Source organism: Mesoplodon densirostris, chromosome 2, assembly GCF_025265405.1.
Source record: "Mesoplodon densirostris isolate mMesDen1 chromosome 2, mMesDen1 primary haplotype, whole genome shotgun sequence".
Lineage (NCBI taxonomy): Eukaryota > Metazoa > Chordata > Mammalia > Artiodactyla > Ziphiidae > Mesoplodon > Mesoplodon densirostris.
Genome location: NC_082662.1, coordinates 59,574,872 through 59,594,465, shown reverse-complemented (window position 1 = coordinate 59,594,465; position 19,594 = coordinate 59,574,872). Strand labels below are relative to the sequence as shown.

The 19,594-nt window shown below is 38.5% G+C and overlaps 1 protein-coding gene across 1 annotated transcript in view; it reads left to right on the top strand.

The window, feature by feature from the left end:
• Positions 1 to 361: 361 nt before the first annotated feature.
• C2H1orf141 (chromosome 2 C1orf141 homolog) overlaps positions 362 to 19,594 on the top strand; it is a 50,439-nt gene continuing 31,206 nt past the window's right edge. The window contains exons 1-2 of the mRNA XM_060119539.1: positions 362 to 436; positions 4,082 to 4,239. Coding sequence (XP_059975522.1) covers positions 362 to 436; positions 4,082 to 4,239 — 233 coding nt within the window. The remainder of the gene's footprint in view (positions 437 to 4,081; positions 4,240 to 19,594) is intronic.

Below are 19,594 nucleotides of genomic sequence, written 5' to 3'. Positions count from 1 at the left end.
AAAAGAAAATAGGTATAAATCAAGCTGCATGCCCTTGCTTCAGGTATGAGTCACATCTGGTTCTCATACAGTAATCTTGAAGTTTCTCCAACTCACCTTTATCATACATTTAAAAATTCCTGGGGCCCACATGCTTCCGGGAATTCTGATCATACGAGCTTCTATCTAAAAAACTTGCGTACCTCTACAATTCTGTGGTTTATTCCATGATCTATACAGTTCTTTTCTTTACCTAAAACAGTATTGTAAAGGTCGATCTCTTAATTTATGCCTAAATAATTGATTATATGTTTAAATTTAATTGCTTTGGAGATTTATTATTTTTCCCCCTCCTTTTAAAATAGGAATTTACTGACTGACAATGGCAAAAAAAATCTTAGAGAAGTTAGATATTCTGGATGAGCAAGCAAAGACACTCTTGGCCATAAGAGCAAAGGTTTGTAAAATATAGGCTAAAATTCAATTTTCCATTAAAAGGTTATCATTTCAAATGTGAACTTTTTTTTATTTCTTAGTTAATGATGCATTAGTATGAGGCTACAAACCAATTTGTAAAAAACAAATAATTATATTAGTTGAAAGAGTCATCTATGTAATACTCTAAAGAATTAATTAAATATACAAGGTAACTTTTAGCTAGCTGCTGTATTTGGTTATGATGTATCTAACCTGCTTAAAAAAAAATCCTGGGTTTCCCTGGTGATGCAGTGGTGAAGAATCTGCCTGCCAATGTAGGGGACACGGATTTGAGCCCTGGTCCGGGAAGATCCCATGTGCCACAACTAAGCCCATGCACCACAACTACTGAGCCTGTGCTCTAGAGCCCACGAACCACAACTACTGAAGCCCATGTGCCTAGAGCCCGTGCTCCACAACAAGAGAAGCCACAACAGTGAGAAGCCCGCACACCGCAACCAAGAGTAGCCCCCGCTTGCTGCAACTAGAGAAAGCCCACGCGCAGCAACAAAGACCCAACGCAGCCAAGAATAAATAAATAAAACAAGTAAATTAAAAAAAAAAGAATCCTAAGCAGTCAAATAGTAAATATGACTACTCCTATAGTTCTTACTAACCTGTTAAACATAAAAACTTGTTTAGCTGGTTCATTAAAAGGAAGAAAATATTTGGTATAGCTACCAAATTAGAAGTAAAGTTCATAGAGAATAATTAAACTAAAAAGGGTGAGTCTCTTATAAAATTCAATATAAAATATTAATAAAGAATACAGTTCTGAAACACCAGATTTTTTACCATATGTGAGCAATCTGTAAAATAATATAACAATGTGAATAAATGAGGCATATATAAGGAACAATAGAGTCTGAGAAATCAAGGAAGACATCACAGAGAGGAACTCTTAAGTGAATGAACATATTTGCAATTTGAAAATGAAAACGTTGGTGTTTGAATAATAATTTGGTTTCTTTTTAATTTTTCATAATTATCTCCTTTCATTCAGAAAATAAAGGAATACTGAAAATGTAATAAATTAATTCTGTTATAGCTATCAAAATTTTGAATAGCAAACCAGGGGTAACTTAACTAAAGCAAACCTTTTAGACTTTGACACCCCAAAGTTTGTTGCTTTTTAATTTTTTGTTTAAAATGAATTGTAATATACTTTAAAAAGTATAATCAGAGATAAATCTATTAAATTTGTCATGAAGTTCCCTTTTACATAAAATTTTAAGTTATAATTAGTAATAATAATTCTTACTCTTCCTGGGAGCTTCGTTTGGGCAAAGCATTTCCACATATTTTCTCATTTTGTGTTACTATTCATGTGTTACTGATAGAAAATTCTCTGGAGATTCTTCTGAAAGTATATATAATCATTTTTAAAACCTTTTCTTAATTTTCAAATTATATTTTTGGAAACAAGTTAAGCAACGTATAGATATGTATAAAGAAAATTATCCAAAGGAAAATTATATAAAGAAATATTAATAGTCTTTGGCCTCTTCCCTCTAATCCTTTCCTCTGAGACAGACACATTTTAGCAGTTGAAGTTTATTCATTCACAACTTTTGTACTCTTACAAAGATATACAAGTATGAATATCTGTATGTATACATACATTTATCTTTACTTACAAATATCCATAATATAAATATACATGTACATATATACATATACATTTATGAAGGTGGATTATCTATTTTTTTCTATTGACAAAAAAAGAAATATAGTATATAAATCACTTTGGTAATTTTTTTTTAATCTTTTAAAAACTTTTATTTTGAAATAATCATAGACTCACAGGAAGTTGCAGAAATAGTACAAAGAGTTCCATGTGCCTTTCACCCAGTTGACCCTATCAGTGACAACTTACAGAGTTGTAGTTCAATAGCAAAACCAGTATGAGTCACATCCAACATTGACACGGGCGTATTACTGTTAACTAGACTACAGACTTTATTGAGTTGTCACCATTTTTTAACCTTCATTCATTTGGGTCTGTAGTTTTATGCAATTTTATCCCGCTACAGATTTACGGAAATCACTGCAATCAAGACACAGCACACTTCCATCCTATGAAAGTACTCCCTCATGTTACTTCTTTATATTTGTATCCATGCCCTCACCTCAATTCTCTGTCTCTAACCCCAGCAAGGACTAATCTGTTCTCCATATCTATAATTTTGTAATTTTGAGAATGGTATATAAATGGAATTATTCAGTGTGTAAAATTTTGAGATTGACTATTTTACTATGCCCCTGAGGTCCGTCTAAGTTTTTGCATGAAGCAATAGATTTTTTTTTTTTTTTTTTTTTTTTTTTTGCGGCACGCGGGCCTCTCATTGTTGTGGCCTCTCCCGTTGCAGAGCACAGGCTCCAGACGCACAGGCTCAGCGGCCACGGCTCACGGGCCCAGCCGCTCCACGGCATGTGGGATCTTCCCGGACCGGGGCACGAACCCGTGTCCCCTGCATCGGCAGGTGGACTCTCAACCACTGCACCACGAGGGAAGCCCAGCAATAGCTTTTATATGATAAATAATATATAAATTTTATTGCTGAGTAGTATTTCATTATATGGGTGTACAGAGTTTCAACTGCTCACCCATTGAAGGACATTTGGGTTGTTTTCAATATTTTACTTTTAAAAATGAAGCTGCTAAAAAAATAAGATGAAGTAAAACTGCTATGAATATTTGTGTACAGGTTTTTGTATGAACGTAAGTTTTCATTTCTCTGGGGTGAATGCCCAAGAGTGTGATTGCTGGTGCAGGGTCTGTCTCTCAGACTCAACAAGGTCAGAGCCACAAGCTTTGGTTTAAGTTCCCCCTCCTTGTGCGTCAGTCCAGAAATTGCCTCCAAGAAGTAAGCTAGGCTATTGTAGGGTTTACCTAATTTGTTCCCCTTTCTTCAGGGATCATGGCCCTTCTCTGCCTGTTTCCTAATGCCTGATTGTAGTTGTTTTCACATACTTTGGCTGGTTTTTCTACTTGTGTAGAGCAGAAGGGCAATTCCTGTAGCACTTAATCCCTCACTGGCAGAAACAGAAGTTCCCGTATCCTTTGACTTCTTTTTCAAGTTTTTTTCTCTTTATTCCTCTGTGCTGTGCTCTGACAGAATGTATTAAAGAAGATTTTCAGCTCCTAACTCACTCTTTAGCTTTACCCTTTTCCCTCTTCAGTCCATCTATATAAATATTTGAACAAAGTTCTCTTTTGATTGCTTTCTTAACTCTATTTCTGGCTCATGTTCCACCATGTGTGTGGCTCCAGGGAGAAGAGCAGGTTGGAGAGAGCTGCCAGCTGTAGTTCCAATAACTCTATGTATCAATATTGTCTTTGCTAAATATATAGGTCATTCTTAAATTCTGGACTTTAGATTTTGGAGGGAGACTTCATGATCATCTAGTCCAACACCCTCATTTCACAGATAGAAAAAGAGTTGGTACACAAGGCCTCCAATTTTCAGTCTGCATTATTTTTCCATTGTTGCCTGCCACATACATTCTGTGTGTGAGTGTGTGTATGTACGAGGTGAGATTAATTTTGTCCTTTCCATATCAGATTTTCCTTATATGAAAAGTGCTCCCTTTTTCACTGAGTTATATTTTGGATTTGCTGCAGAAAAACTGCCTTCAGAGTGAAGTAAAGAAAAAGATTTCAGTGATACCCCTGACATTTGATTTTCAGTTGGAATTTGAAAAGGATATTGCTACCTCCATATCTGAGGCAGAATCAAAGATCACAAAAGACAGATCATATGGCATTAAAAAAACAAAAAGGTAATCATCATAACTACCTCAAACTTTCAGTTTGAACTTTTGAAGCATTATTTTATATTTGTCTTAGATTATGCAATCTATATTAAATGTAAGCTTTGTCAAACAGGTATATGTCATAATGGTTATGAGTTATAATATGCTAGATTAGCATTCTGAATATTCCTAGTTTATAAAATATTTATTATAATATTTCACTATTACAGATGATAATTGTATATAGTAATTATAATTCCAGATTTTTAAAGAAAGACTTCTTGAGCTTTATTATATTGCCTCAAATTAATGTCAGGATTTATTTCAAACTTTAACCAATATACTGCAAAAAAAAGGTAGACCTAGAAAACTAAGTAAGGCAGTTTCTCTGTGTACTTACAAGGGGTAGCCTGAATATGTAATAATTGGTCTTTCACTGGCATTGTGTATGTATGTAATGCTATATAATTTTCTAGGCATCAGAAATGTGGAGGAGAGCCCAGACAAAAGAAATACTCAGGTGTAGAATCAATAGGACTTCAAATCAATTGGACATTGGCGGTAGTGTGTTCTTACCTCATTTATTCTGTAGTAAATCAGTGTATTAAGTGCAGTTTTACAGATGCCAAACCCAAGTCTTGATGAAGTAAAATAACTTGCCCAAAGTCACAAAGCTAACAAGTGGCAGAAGCTGGATTTAGACATAGCAGTCTGATTTCCGAGCCTATGCTCTTATCACTACCACATTCAACAGAATGATTTCCAGCTTTTGGTCTTGGTGTACTAGATGTATTTAGGTGGAGATCATAGGATGAAAAGCAGATTGGAGTGGATAAGAGATTAGAGTGAGAAATGCTGAGCTTTATTTTGGATATGTTAAGTTTTAGATGCCTGTGGGGCATCCAGGTGATGGTGTCTAGAAGACAATTGGACAAATGTGTCTTAATCTAAAGTAAAACAAGATCATTTAGACTCAAAATACAGTTTACTCAGATTTTTGTTGTTTATGATTTACCAGGATGTCAGAACATGTTTCCATTGTGCAGCCATAAGAAAAAGGAGTTTGTTCCTAACACAAATAAATATTAGTGGTTTATGTAATTCAGCTTTATCACAAACTTCTTTCACTACTACTTTGTTTTTATGTAGATACAGCCAATACTTTTACTTTGAAATCATTTATAGAACTATCCATGTTAAAATAGAATATTTTAATAATACATAGAAAAAGTTACATAAAATGGAAGTTGGGCATGTAGAGAAGGGAAAAATAATATCTTATTATATATTATGTATTATATAATTGTAATTATATATATTTTATATTTGTATATATTTATATTTTTGAATTTATATATATGTATATCATTATGTGATAGCATAATATATGGCTAATGACCCATTAGACACATTTAAAGATAACGTGCAGTGTGTTTTATGACAGTATTTTCCAGGATGATACTGTTGCTTTCCCTTTCCTTTCTGTAGTTTATAAGTAGTTTATAAAGGCATCATTGATCCTGTCTTTAGTGATGATATCAATAGCTGAGTGATGTTCCTTTTGAGTTGTTTAAGTCTGGCTGAGTTGAAGTTTGAAATCAGAGTCTAAAATAAAGACAAACAGGCACATATTTTCAAGATTCAAAGACCAAGTAAATTTTGCTTGCTCGGTGCTCAGAGGACCAAAACTATCTCACACACACACACACACACACAAGTACAGGAAAATGTCAAGAATTTACACAAGAATTAGGGTGTAACCTAGGCCAAAAGAAAGAAAATTTGGTTGAAGAAATTAAGAGGATCTGGTACATACAGATAAGTCCAACTGGCAGCATATCTAGGCTCTGAGTCACACAGCTTTCAGCTTAGCCTAAACCTTACATCATAAACACCACCACCACTACCATAGTAACTCCTGGTAACTGTATGCCTCTTTCATTTTTGATCTCTGGTCTCTTGCTATTCAAAGTGTTGTCTTCCACCCAGCAGCATTGGCATCATCCAGCAGTATTGGCATCACCTGGCAGCTTGTTTGAAATGCAGAATTTCTGACCCCATCCCAGACCACAGCTGCAGTTAACAAGATTCCCCCAGGTGATTCCCATGGACACTAACGATGGAGAAACCCTGCTCTAGCCCAGTGGTTATCAAACATGGAGGACTCGTTAAAACACAGATTGGGGGTCCCCACTGGCAGAGTTTTTGATTCTGTAGGTCTGGGCTGGGGCCTAATAATTTGCATGTCTAGTAAGTTTCCAGGTGATGCTGACACTGATGGTCCAGGGTCATCATCCTCTAGCTGGATGAGTCCCTCCTCTAACTGTGTCCCACTATAACCATGCTGCCCAACACTGACATCGGTTCCATGTTTCTCCTTGGCTTGCTGAATATCATAGCAATGCTCAACCTGGTGCTACCTGATTTGTAGCTGAGCTTTGTTTTCAGAGCAGTGGTTTTCAACCCACCTGCATGTTAGTATTACCTGGGAAGCTTTAAAGTAATTGGATTCAACTTTAGTTTGGAGTAGGTCCCAGGCATTACTATTTTAAAGATTTTCCCAGATGATTCTTACATAAAGCTAGGATTGAAAACCATTAAAATGCATAGGGCTTCTTTTTCAGTTACTCCCAGAGTCATCTTTTCCATGTAACTATTATCTCAGGATTTCTGCATTTTTCTCGGATAAAAGGGAACTGATAAAGGTGATGGCCACAGGGCTTCCCTGGTGGCGCAGTGGTTGAGAGTCCGCCTGCCGATGCAGGGGACATGGGTTCATGCCCCAGTCCAGGAAGATCCCACATGCCGTGGAGCGGCTGGGCCCATGAGCCATGGCCGCTGAGCCTGCGCGTCCAGAGCCTGTGCTCCACAACGGGAGAGGCCACAACAGTGAGAGGCTCACGTACTGCAAAAAAAAAAAAAAAGTGATGACCACAAATACCCAGAATTTGCTGGAAGGACCTTCCTAAGATTACTTTCCTGATACAGAGAGAGTTTTATAATCCTTCAAAAGTCTCAGTCTTTTGCCTTTCATTTGTATATAGTCTTTAAGATTTGTCAATAAACACCAAATCTACTCTTCTTTGCAACTTTTCATAATTGGACCTTTTACAGAAGAGCCATACTCATTTTAGAAAATTACCTGGAACACAAAAAAATGTTTAAAGAGAAACAAAGTGAGTTCTTCAATACCTAAGCATTCAGTACTGGATTATCAGGTGAAAATGGCAACTTTACCATTTATTAAGTGGTAAAACATAAGAAACAATTTAGGAGTAAGTAGACAGATTTAGATTAATAGGGGCTTCTCATTAGAAGAATTATTTTCCTAAAAATAAATTCAAAATAATATTCTTTTCAGAAATATTTTTATGACAGAAAGATAAACTTGCATACAGGAAAGATAATGAAATATAGAGAATATGGTAACAGCCTATAGTGAAATTTAACTGGTCAAATTCCACATGAGAAGCCCGCGCACTGCAACGAAGAGTAGCCCCCGCTCGCTGCAAAAGCCCGCGCGCAGCAACAAAGACCCAACACAGCCATAAATAAATAAATAAATAAATAAATAAATAAATAAATAAATAATGAGATACACGAGCCATGTTTACATATGGCAATCATTTCGACGATAAAATCCTAGGTAAAGTGTGACTTATAATAGGTAGGTGTGTTGGGGAGGGACAGGAGCAGGAAGGAGAAGGAGGCATTTAAGTAAGTGAAAACAGAGATTCATGCCTTGCTTGCTGCTACCCACACAACTTCTCCCTTACCTGGGCACAGGCTCCTTAAAGGTCCCATGAAGATTCTGGGCAGGTAACAGCCTTGCCTCCTCCAGCTCTCTGTGGAGAGAGCTTCATTTCTGGGCTGGATGCTTCCTCTTCCCTGCAGCTGGAAGAGGGCTCCCACTTATTGCTCATACCTGGAGAAACCTGAGACTCTCCCACAAAGCTTCTCAGCAGTGGCTGCTCACTTCAGAATATTTGGAAAATGCACCGAGCCCTGCCCTAGAGCTCATGATTTAACTAGTAGGGAAGAGTCTGGGCATAGGTGCTTTTTCACAGCACCCCAGATGGTTCTAATATACAACTAGAGGTTTGAGAACCATTTCTGGAGGGCTGTTCATTTCTCACTCCCTCAGCTGTCATGTGAGACCCTCTCATGACAGCTTGTTTACCACTGATCACTGCAAAAGAATCTTCTCTCACTGCCTGATACTACCTGAGACCCAAATAGCCTGACCTTCATAGGTGCTGCAGGAACCCACACTCACTGAAATGAGTAAAGAGAAACCACAGGTCATTTAAGGGGACTCATATAAAGGATGGAGATGAAGCCAAACAATCAGAACAGGTACCTGACTCCTAACGAGGCAGACTTATGGGAGGAAACAGAAGAGAACTTTAGAAAATGTCTCTCTTAAGGATAGTAAACTGGAGAGAAGGGGATTTAAAAAAAATAGACATTTTTGAATCAAAAACTGAGTAGGGAAATTAAAAATAGAATACAGATGAAGACTGAATTGGTAATCTAGAGATCAAATAAAGGCACAATCTTATAAAAACACCAAAAAATGGAAATCAGTTTGAAAAGAGACATGTAGATACATTCAGGATACTCAGTATGAAAAAATATATTTAATACATAAAGCAGGAGAGTAAGAAACAGATGGTGAGGAAATAATCAAAGAAATATAAGAAAAAAAGTGCCCTTTGCTTAGACAGACTTGAATCTTCAGATCAAAAGTGTTACTAAGTGCTAGACTTACGGTAAAATTACCCAATTCCAAAGGCACAGGAAAAAAAACGGTTAATTACAAAGGAAAGGATAGCAAATCAGTTTCATATGTCTCATCTGCATCTCTGAGGCTAGAAAATAGTAAACCATTTTCAACTCCTAACAAAATGGCAATCCAGGAATCTGCTATTCGGATGAATCATCATTTATATTTGAGAACAAAAGAAAGACAAGTTTTTGGATATGAAAAACTTTAGAATGTAAACTGATTATTTATTCTTTCTGAGGGACTTGGAGAAATATTTTTATCCAAATTTAAATTAAATATGAATAAAATAAAGATCCAATCTGGGTATCTTTATTACACAAAAATGCATTTGAAATTTTCCCATGGTGTCTGAATGAAACTCTGGACTTCCATCTCAAAGTGGCTGTTCTATAAAAACATAAAACATTCCAAAGAACTACCAGGTAAGTAGTCCATAAGAGATTTCAAGTTGGGAAGAGGCAGCTTTAGCTCAACCCCATCCTTCCATCTGAGCTGTACTTTTCTCTGGGTTTCTTCCTTTGTTTGCCAGTGCCACTTCAATGGTCCATCCCAGACACATGCAGCAGCCTTCCTTTAATTCCAGCCCATGCAGCACAAATCAAGGCCTTTACTTGTATTCCCTTTAACTCAACTGCAACAGGATGTAATTTCACAGGGAATTTTTCTAACTATAAGACAAAAAAGGTGGGAGAGGGAAAAGGATGAATTTTTAAAAATTCGAGCAGCCCCAAACCAATACAACTTACAAAAAACAGATTTATAAATTTATGCTAGTGAACTAACCTACCAAATTTATAACTCCAGTTCCATTCCTCATATTCTATGAAAACCCAGTGCTAGGAACACAATTTTTATTCCAAGGCTCTTATCCCTCCCATTCCTTCTTCCTACTGTTGGGGGAAAATTCTCCATGGGTCTCCTGTATTTCTGTACATCTTGTGAGCAGAAGCACTAGCTGCCTTTGTTCCTATCTTTTCAAGGACATTTGTATGACAGACAGCCTCAGAAGACAGAGAAAGAGCCTTCTTCTGAACAAGAACAGGAATATTACTGTCCATTATAAAAGGTTTGGGTTCCCTAAACTCAAGGTTCCATTCTTGTAGCACAACCCAGTGTGTGTGCAGGTGACATCTGGCCCTCTGCTTGTTGCCCAGTGGAATTGGGGCTCAGAGAACTGGCACAGAAGGTGCTACTCCTGTTGCTGTGCATAATAAATTGTCCTTTGTCTCTGACCCAGGAGTCTCATGTCTTCTGCCAGAAGCGATGAAACTGTGGCAGGCTAACTTGCTACTTTGTAAGTAGGGCCAAATCTCCAACCTTTCACAGTTCTTCACACTTACTTGGAGGGAAGGAGCTTTGTGGGTAGAATGAGAGAAAACTTGGCCCTTCTCACAAACTAAGTGGTAAAAGTAGTTGTGGCTCATTCCTCAGTGAATAATAGAGCATCCTTATCCAGGCCCCTGTGAGCCTAGAAGGAGCATATTTATATACCCATTTTATCTATCCTATAAGTCTATCTGCTTCTAGGTAGCAGGATTTATAATTTAGTTATACCTAAACTAAATCCACAAAATTAATCCATATAATAAAATTTTTATAAAGAAAGAAAACACCATGACAAGGGACTATGTAAACTAGAAAAGAAAGACGTGATTAGTTGGGGACAGAATTTGTGTAAAGTTAATTTTATAAACCAAATACCTAGAACTTAGTTCAATTTATTTTTTAAAAATTATGTTAACAACTGATGGGAACATACTGTATAGCACAGGGAACTCTACCTAATGCACTGTGATAACCTAAATGGGAGGGAAGTCCAAAAGCGGGGGGATATCTGTATGTATATGGCTGATTCATTTTGCTGTGCAGTGGAGGCTAACACAACATTGTAGAGCAACCATACTCCAAAAAAAAAAAAAAGAAGAGCAAAAATAAAAATTATGTTAAGTGTGCATTTACTGAAGGACCAAAAATAAATGAATAAATAAAGCTGTCGGGGGAGGCCTTCAAGATGGAGGAGGAATAAGACGTGGAGTTCACCTCCCTCCCCACAAATACACTAGAAATACATCTACATGTGGAACAACTCCTATAGAACACCTACTGAACACTAGCAGAAGACCTCAGACCTCCCAAAAGGCAAGAAACACCCCAGGTACCAGGGTAGGGCAAAAGAAAAAAGAAAAAACAGAGACAAAAGAATAGGGATGGGACCTGCACCTCAGGGAGGGAGCTGTGAAGGAGGAAAAGTTTCCACACACTACGAAGCCCCTTCACTGGCAGAGGCTGGGGGGAAGCTTTGGAGCCACGGAGGAGAGCGCAGCAACAGGGGTGCGGAGGGCAAAGCAGAGAGATTTCCGCACAGAGGATCGGTGCCGACCAGCACTCACCAGCCTGAGAGGCTTGTCAGCTCACCCGCCTGGGCAGGTGGGGGCTGGGAGCTGAGGCTCCGGCTTCATAGGTCAGATCCCAGGGAGAGGACTGGGGTTGGCTGTGTGAACACAGCCTGAAGGGGGCTAGTGCACCACAGCTAGCCGGGAGGAGTCTGGGAAAAAGTCTGGAACTGCCTAAGAGGCAAGAGACCATTGTTTCAGGGTGTATGAGGAGAGGGGATTCAGAGCACCACCTAAATGAGCTCCAGAGACCAGCACGAGCTGCGGCTACAGAGACAGGCATGAGACACTAAGGCTGCTACTGCAGCCACCAAGAAGCCTGTGTGCAAGTACAGGTCACTATCCACACCTCCCCTCCCGGGAGCCTGTGCAGCCCGCCACTGCCAGGGTCCCGTGATCCAGGGACAACCTCCCTGGGAGAAGGCACGGTGTGCCTCAGGCTGTTGCAACGTCATGTGGGGCTCTGCCGCCGCAGACTCACCCCGCACTCAGTACCCCTACAACCCCCCCGGCCTGAGTGAGCCAGAGACCCCGAATCAGCTGCTCCTTTAACCCTGTCCTGTCTGGGTGAAGAACAGACGCCCTCAGGCGACCTACACGAAGAGGAGGGGGCTAATCCAAAGCTGAACCCCAGGAGCTGTGTGAACAAAGAAGAGAAAGGGAAATCTCACCGAGCAGCCTCAGGAGCAGCAAATTAAATCTCCACAATCAACTTGATGTACCCAGAATCTCTGGAATACCTGAATAGACAAAGAATCATCCCAAAATTGAGGCAGTGGACTTTGGGAGCAACTGTAGGCTTGGAGCTTTCTTTCTGCATCTGATTTGTTTCTGGTATTATGTTTATCATAGTTTAGTATTTAGAGTTTATTATCATTGGTAGATCTGTTTATTGATTTGGTTGCTCTCTTCCTTATGTTTTTTTATATATAGATACATATGTATTTTTCCTTCTTCTCTTTTTGTGAGTGTGTATGTGTATGCTTCTTTGTGTGATTTTGTCTCTATAGCTCTGCTTTTACCATTTGTCCTAGGGTTCTGTCTTTTTTTTTTTTTTTTTTTTTTTGTGGTACGCGGGCCTCTCACTGTTGTGGCCTCTCCTGTTGCAGAGCACAGGCTCAGGACGCACAGTCTCAGCGGCCATGGCTCACAGGCCCAGCCTCTCCCTGGCATGTGGGACCTTACCGGACTGGGGCACGAACCCACGTCCCCTGTATCGGCAGGCGGACTCTCAACCACTGCACCACCAGGGAAGCCGTGTCTGTCTTTTTTTGTTTGTTTGTTTTTAGTATACTTTTTAGCGCTTGTTATCATTGGTGGATTTGTTTTTTGGTTTGGTTGCTCTCTTCTTTCTTTCTTTTTCTTTTCTTTATTACTTTAAAGTTTTTTTTATTTTTAATAATTAAATTTTTTTTTATTTTAATAAGTTTCTTTTCTTTTCTTTTCTTTCTTTCTTTCTTTCTTTCTTTCATTTGTTCTTTCTTTGTCCCTTTTCTTCTGAGCCATGTGGCTGACAGGGTCTTCATGCTCCATCCAGGTGTCAGCTCTCTGCCTCTGAGGTGGGACAGCTGAGTTCAGGACATAGGTCCACCAGAGACTCTCAGCTCCATGTAATATCAAACATCAAAAGCTCTCCCAGAGATCTCCATCTCAACACTAAGACCCAGCTCCAGTCCACGACTAGCAAGCTACAGTGCTGGACACCCTATGCCAAACAACTAGCAAGACAACAACAGAACCCCACCCATTAGCACAGAGGCTGCCTAAAATCATAATAAGGCCACAGACACCCCAAAACACACCACCAGACGTGGTCCTGCCCACCAGAAAGACAAGATCCAGCCTCATGCACCAGAACACAGGCACCAGTCCCCGCCACCAGGAAGCCTACACAACCCACTGAACCAAATTTAGCCACTGGGGAAGACACCAAAAACAATGGGAACTATGAACCTGCAGCCTTCAAAAAGGAGACCCCACACACAGTAAGTTAAGCAAAATGAGAAGACAGAGTAACACACAGCAGATGAAAGAGCAAGGTAAAAACCCACCAGACTAAATAAATGAAGAGGAAATAGGCAGTCTACCTGAAAAACAATTCAGAGTAGTGAGAGTAAAGCTGATCCAAAATCTTGGAAATAGAATGGAGAAAATACAAGAAATGTTTAACAAGCACCTAAAAGAACTAAAGGGCAAACAAACAATGATGAACAACACAATAAATGAAATTTAAAAATATCTAGAAGGAATCAATAGCAGAATAACTGAGGCAGAAGAACGGATAAGTGACCTGGAAGATAAAATAGTCAAAATAACTACTGCAGAGAAGGATAAAGAAAAAAGAATGAAAAGAATTGAGGACAGTCTCAAAGACCTCTGGGACAATATTAGATGCATCAACAGTCGAATTATAGGGGTCCCAGAGGAAGAAAAGAAAAAAAAACGGGACTGAGAAAATATTTGAAGAGATTATAGTTGAAATCCCTAATATGGGAAAGGAAATAATCAAGTCCAGGAAGCGTAGAGAGTCCCATACAGGATAAATCCAAGAGAAACACACCAAAACACACAATCAAACTATCAAAAATTAAATACAAAGAAAAAATATTAAAAGCAGCAGGGGAAAAACAACAAATAACATACAAGGGAATCCCCATAAGGTTAACAGCTGATCTTTCAGCAGAAACTCTGCAAGCCAGAAGGGAATGGCAGGACATATTTAAAGTGATGAAAGGGAAAAACCTACAACCAAGATTACTTTACCCAGCAAGGATCTCATTCAGATTTGATGGAGAAATTATAGACAAGCAAAAGTTAAGAGAATTCAACACCACAAAACCAGCTTTACAACAAATGCTAAAGGAACTTCTCTAGACAGGAAACACAAGAGAAGGAAAAGACCTACAATAACAAACCCAAAACAATTAAGAAAATGGTAATAGGAACATACATATCGATAACTACCTTAAATGTAAATGGATTAAATGCTCCAACCAAAATACATAGACTGGCTGAATGGATACAAAAACAAGACCTGTATATATGCTGTCTACAAATGACCCACTTCAGACCTAGGGACACATACTAAATGAAAGTGAGGGAATGGAAAAAGATATTCCATGCAAATGGAAATCAAAAGAAAGCTGAAGTAGCAATTCTCATATCAGACAAAATAGAGTTTAAAATAAAGACTATTACAAGAGACAAAGAAGGACACTACATAATCATGAAGGGATCAATCCAAGAAGAAGATATAACAATGGTAAATATTTATGCAGCCAACATAAGAGCACCTCAATACATAAGGCAAATGCTAACAGCCATAAAAGGGAAATCGACAGTAACACAAACATAGTAGGGGACTTTCACCAACGGACAGATCATCCAAAATGAAAATAAATAAGGAAACACAAGCTTTAAATGATACATTAAGCAAGATGGACTTAATTGATATTTGTAGGACATTCCACCCAAAAACAGCAGAATACACTTTCTTCTCAAGTGCTCGTGGAACATTCTCCAGGATAGATCATATCTTGGGTCACAAATCAAGCCTTGGTAAATTTAAGAAAATTGAAATCATATTAAGTATCTTTTCCAACCACAATGCTATGAAATTAGATATCAATTACAGGAAAAAAATCTGTAAAAAATACAAATACATGGAGGCTAAACAGTACACTACTTAATAATCAAGAGATCACTGAAGACATCAAAGAGGAAATCAAAAAATACCTAGAAACAAATGACAATGAAAACACGATGACCCAAAACCTATGGGATGCAGCAAAAGGAGTTCTAAGAGGGAAGTTTATAGCAATACAATCCTACCTCAAGAAACAAGAAACATCTCAAATAAACAACTTAACCTTATACCTAAAGCAATTTGAGAAAGAAGAACAAAAAACCCCCAAAGTTAGCAGAAGGAAATAAATCATAAAGATCAGATCAGAAATAAATGAAAAAGAAATGAAGGAAATGATAGCAAAGATCAAGAAAACTAAAAGCTGTTTCTTTGAGAAGATAAACCAAATTGATAAACCATTAACCAGACTCATCAAGAAAAAAAGGGAGAAGACTCAAAACAACAGAATTAGAAATGAAAAAGGAGAGGAAACAACTGACACTGCAGAAATACAAAGGATCATGAGAGATTACTGCAAGCAACTATATGCCAATAAAATGGACAATCTGGAAGAAATGGACAAATTCTTAGAAAAGTACAAACTTCCAAGACTGAACCAGGAAGAAATAGAAAATATAAACAGACCAGTCACAAGCACTGAAATTGAGACTGACTGCGATTAAAAATCTTCCAACAAACAAAAGTCAAGGACCAGATGGCTTCACAGGTGAATTCTACCAAACATTTAGAGAAGAGATAACACCTATCCTTCTTAAAGTCTTCCAAAATATAGCAGAGGGAGGAACACTCCCCAACTCATTCTACCAGGCCACCATCACCCTGACACCAAAACCAGACAAAGATGTCACAAAGAAAGAAAACTACAGGCCAATATCACTGATGAACATAGATGCAAAAATCCTCAACAAAATACTAGCAAACAGAACCCAACAGCACATTAAAAGGAGCCTACACCATGACCAAGTGGGGTTTATCCCAGGAATGTAAGGATTCTTCAATATATGCAAATCAACCAATGTGAAAAACCGTATTAACAAATTGAAGGAGAAAAACCATATGATCATCACAATAGATGCAGAAAAAGCTTTTGACAAAATTCAACACCCATTTATGATAAAAACCCCCAGAAAGTAGGCATAGAGGGAACTTACCTCAACATAATAAAGGCCATGTATAACAAACCGACAGTCAACATCATTCTCAATGGTGAAAAACTGAAACCATTTCCTCTAAGATCAGGAACAAGACAAGGTTGCCCACTCTCACCACTATTATTCAACATAGTTTTGGTAGTTTTAGCCATAGCAATCAGACAAGAAAAAGAAATAAAAGGAATCCAAATCAGAAAAGAAGAAGTAAAGCTGTCACTCTTTGCAGATGACATGATACTATACATAGAAAATCTTAAAGATGCTACCAGAAAACTACTAGAGCTAATCAATGAATGTGGTAAAGTAACAGGATACAAAATTATTGCACAGAATTCTCTTGCATTCCTATATACTAATGATGAAAAATCTGAAAGAGAAATTAAGGAAACACTCCCATTTACCATTGCAACAAAAAGAATAAAATACCAGGAATAAACCTACCTAAGGAGACAAAAGACCTGTATGTAGTAAACTATAAGACACTGATGAAAGAAATTAAAGATGATACAAACAGATGGAGAGATATACCATGTTCTTGGATTGGAAGAATGAACATTGTGAAAATTACTACCCAAATCAATTTACAGATTCAATGCAATCCCTATCAAACTACCAGTGGCATTTTTCACAGAACTAGAACAAAAAAATTTCACAGTTTGTATGGAAACACGAAAGACCTTGAATAGCCAAAGCAACCTTGAGAAAGAAAAACAGAGCTGGAAGAATCAGGTTCTTGGACTTCAAACTATACTACAAAGCTACAGGAATCAAGACAGTATAGTACTGGCACCAAAAAAAGAAATATAGATCAGTGGAACAAGATAGAAAGCCCAGAGATTAAAGCCACACACATATGGTCACCTTATTTTTGATAAAGCAGGCGAGAATATACAATGGAGAAAAGACAGCCTCTTTTCTGGGAAAACTGGACAGCTACATGTAAAAGAATGAAGTTAGGGACTTCCCTGGTGGCACAGTGGTTGGGAGTCTGCCTGCCAACACAGGGGACATGGGTTAGATCCCTGGTCCAGGAAGATCCCACATGCCGTGGAGCAACTAAGCCCGTGTGCCAAAACTACTGAGCTTGCTCTCTAGAGCCCACAAGCCACAACTACTCAACGCACGTGCCACAACTACTGAAATCCTCACGCCTAGAGCCCGTACTCCACAATAAGAGAAGCCAGGACAATGAGAAGTCCACGCACCACAACAAAGAGTAGCCCCACTTGTGGCAACTGGAGAAAGCCTGTGCGCAGCAATGAAGACCCAACGCAGCCAGAACTAAATAAATTAAAATTTAAATTTAAAAAAGAAGAAGAATGAAGTTAGAAACCTCCCTAACACCATACATACAAATGAACTCAAAATGTATTAAAGACCTAAATGTAAGGCAAGACACTATAAAAGTCTTAGAGGAAAACGTAGGCAGAACAGTCTATGACATAAATCACAGCAAGATCCTTTTGGACCCACCTCCTAGAGAAATGGAAATAAAAACAAAAATAAACAAATGGGACCTAATGAAACTTAAAAGCTTTTGCACAGCAAAGGAAACCATAAACAAGACCAAAAATCAACCCTCAGAATGGGAGAAAATATTTGCAAATGAAGCAGCTGACAAAGGATTAATCTCCAAATTTTACAAGCAGCTCATGCAGCTCAATATCAAGAAAACAAGCAACCCAATCCAAAAATGGGCAGAAGACCTAAATAGACATTTCTCCAAGGAAGATATACAGATTGCCAACAAACGCATGAAAGGATGCTCAATATCACTAATCATTAGAGAAATGCAAATCAAAACTACAATGAGGTATCACCTCACATCAGTCAGAATGGCCATCATCAGAAAATCTAGAAACAATAAATGCTGGAGAGAGTGTGGAGAAAAGGGAACCCTCTTTCACTGTTGGTGGGAATGTAAATTGATACAGCCACTATGGAGAACAGTATGGAAATTCCTTAAAAAACTGAAAATAGAACTACCATATGACCCAGCAATCCCACTACTAGGCATATGCCCTGAGAAAACCATAATTCAAAAGAGTCGTGTACCACAATGTTCATTGCAGATCTATTTACAATAGCCAGGACATGGAAGCAACCTAAGTGTCCATCAACAGATGAATGGATAAAGAAAATGTGGCACATATATACAATGGACTATTACTCAGCCATAAAAGGAAATGAAATTGAGTTACTTATAGTGAGGTTGATGGACCTAGAGACTGTCACAGTGTGAAGTAAGTCAGAAAGGGAAAAACAAATACCATATGCTAACACATATATATGGATTCTAAAGAAAAAAAAAAGCTTCTGAAGAACCTAGGGACAGACAGGTATAAAGACGCAGACGTAAAGAATGGACTTGAGTACACAGGGAGGGGTAAGGGTAAGCTGGGACGAAGTGAGAGTGGCATGGACATATATACCCTATCAAATATAAAATAAAAAGCTAGTGGGAAGCAGCTGCATAGCACAGGGAGATCAGCTTGGTGCTTTGTGACCACCTAGAGGAGTGGGATAGAGAGGATGGGAGGGAGACACAAGAGGGAGGAGATATAGGGATATATGTATATGTATAGCTGATTCACTTTGTTATAAAGCAGAAACCAACACACCATTGTAAAGCAATTATACTTCAATAAAGATGTAAAAAAAAAAAAAAGCCGTCATCTCCGAGTACTTCCACCAGACTTTGGCTTTCCTCTCATAAAAACACTGAATCTTTAAGAACATTTTACAAAATTAGCATGTTTAAGACCTCCCCAAAGAACGTTAAAATGACCATAATTTAAGAAATGGAAGAGAAGAAACAGACAACGTAAAGGCACAATATTAGTAATGAGAAAGGAGCTATGACGATGGACATAGAAGAAATTAAAATAATTATAATGAGTACTTCATATAACTGAGCTGCTTTTTTTTTTTTTTCCTTCTGTGGTACACGGGCCTCTCATTGCTGTGGCCTCTCCCGTTGTGGAGCACAGGCTCCAGACGCGCAGGCCCAGCGGCCATGGCTCACGGGCCCAGCCGCTCTGCGGCATGTGGCATCTTCCCGGACTAGGGTATGAACCCGCGTCCCCTGCATCGGCAGGCGGACTCCCAACCACTGCGCTACCAGGGAAGCCCTAACTGAGCTGCTTTGAAACATGAGTCTGTTAGTGGATAATCTGGGAAAATATGAATGGTGAAAATAGAATCAATAAGAAAAAGAAAATGTAACTAAATCAATAACTAGAAATTTTTGAGAAATTGTCAAAGAACTGTCTTTTACAAAAGCAGCATCTTGGACTTCCCTGGTGGCGCAGTGGTTAAGAATCTGCCTGCTAATGCAGGGGACATGGGTTCCAGCCCTGGTCCGGGAAGATCCCACATGACACGGAGCAACTAAGCCCGTGTG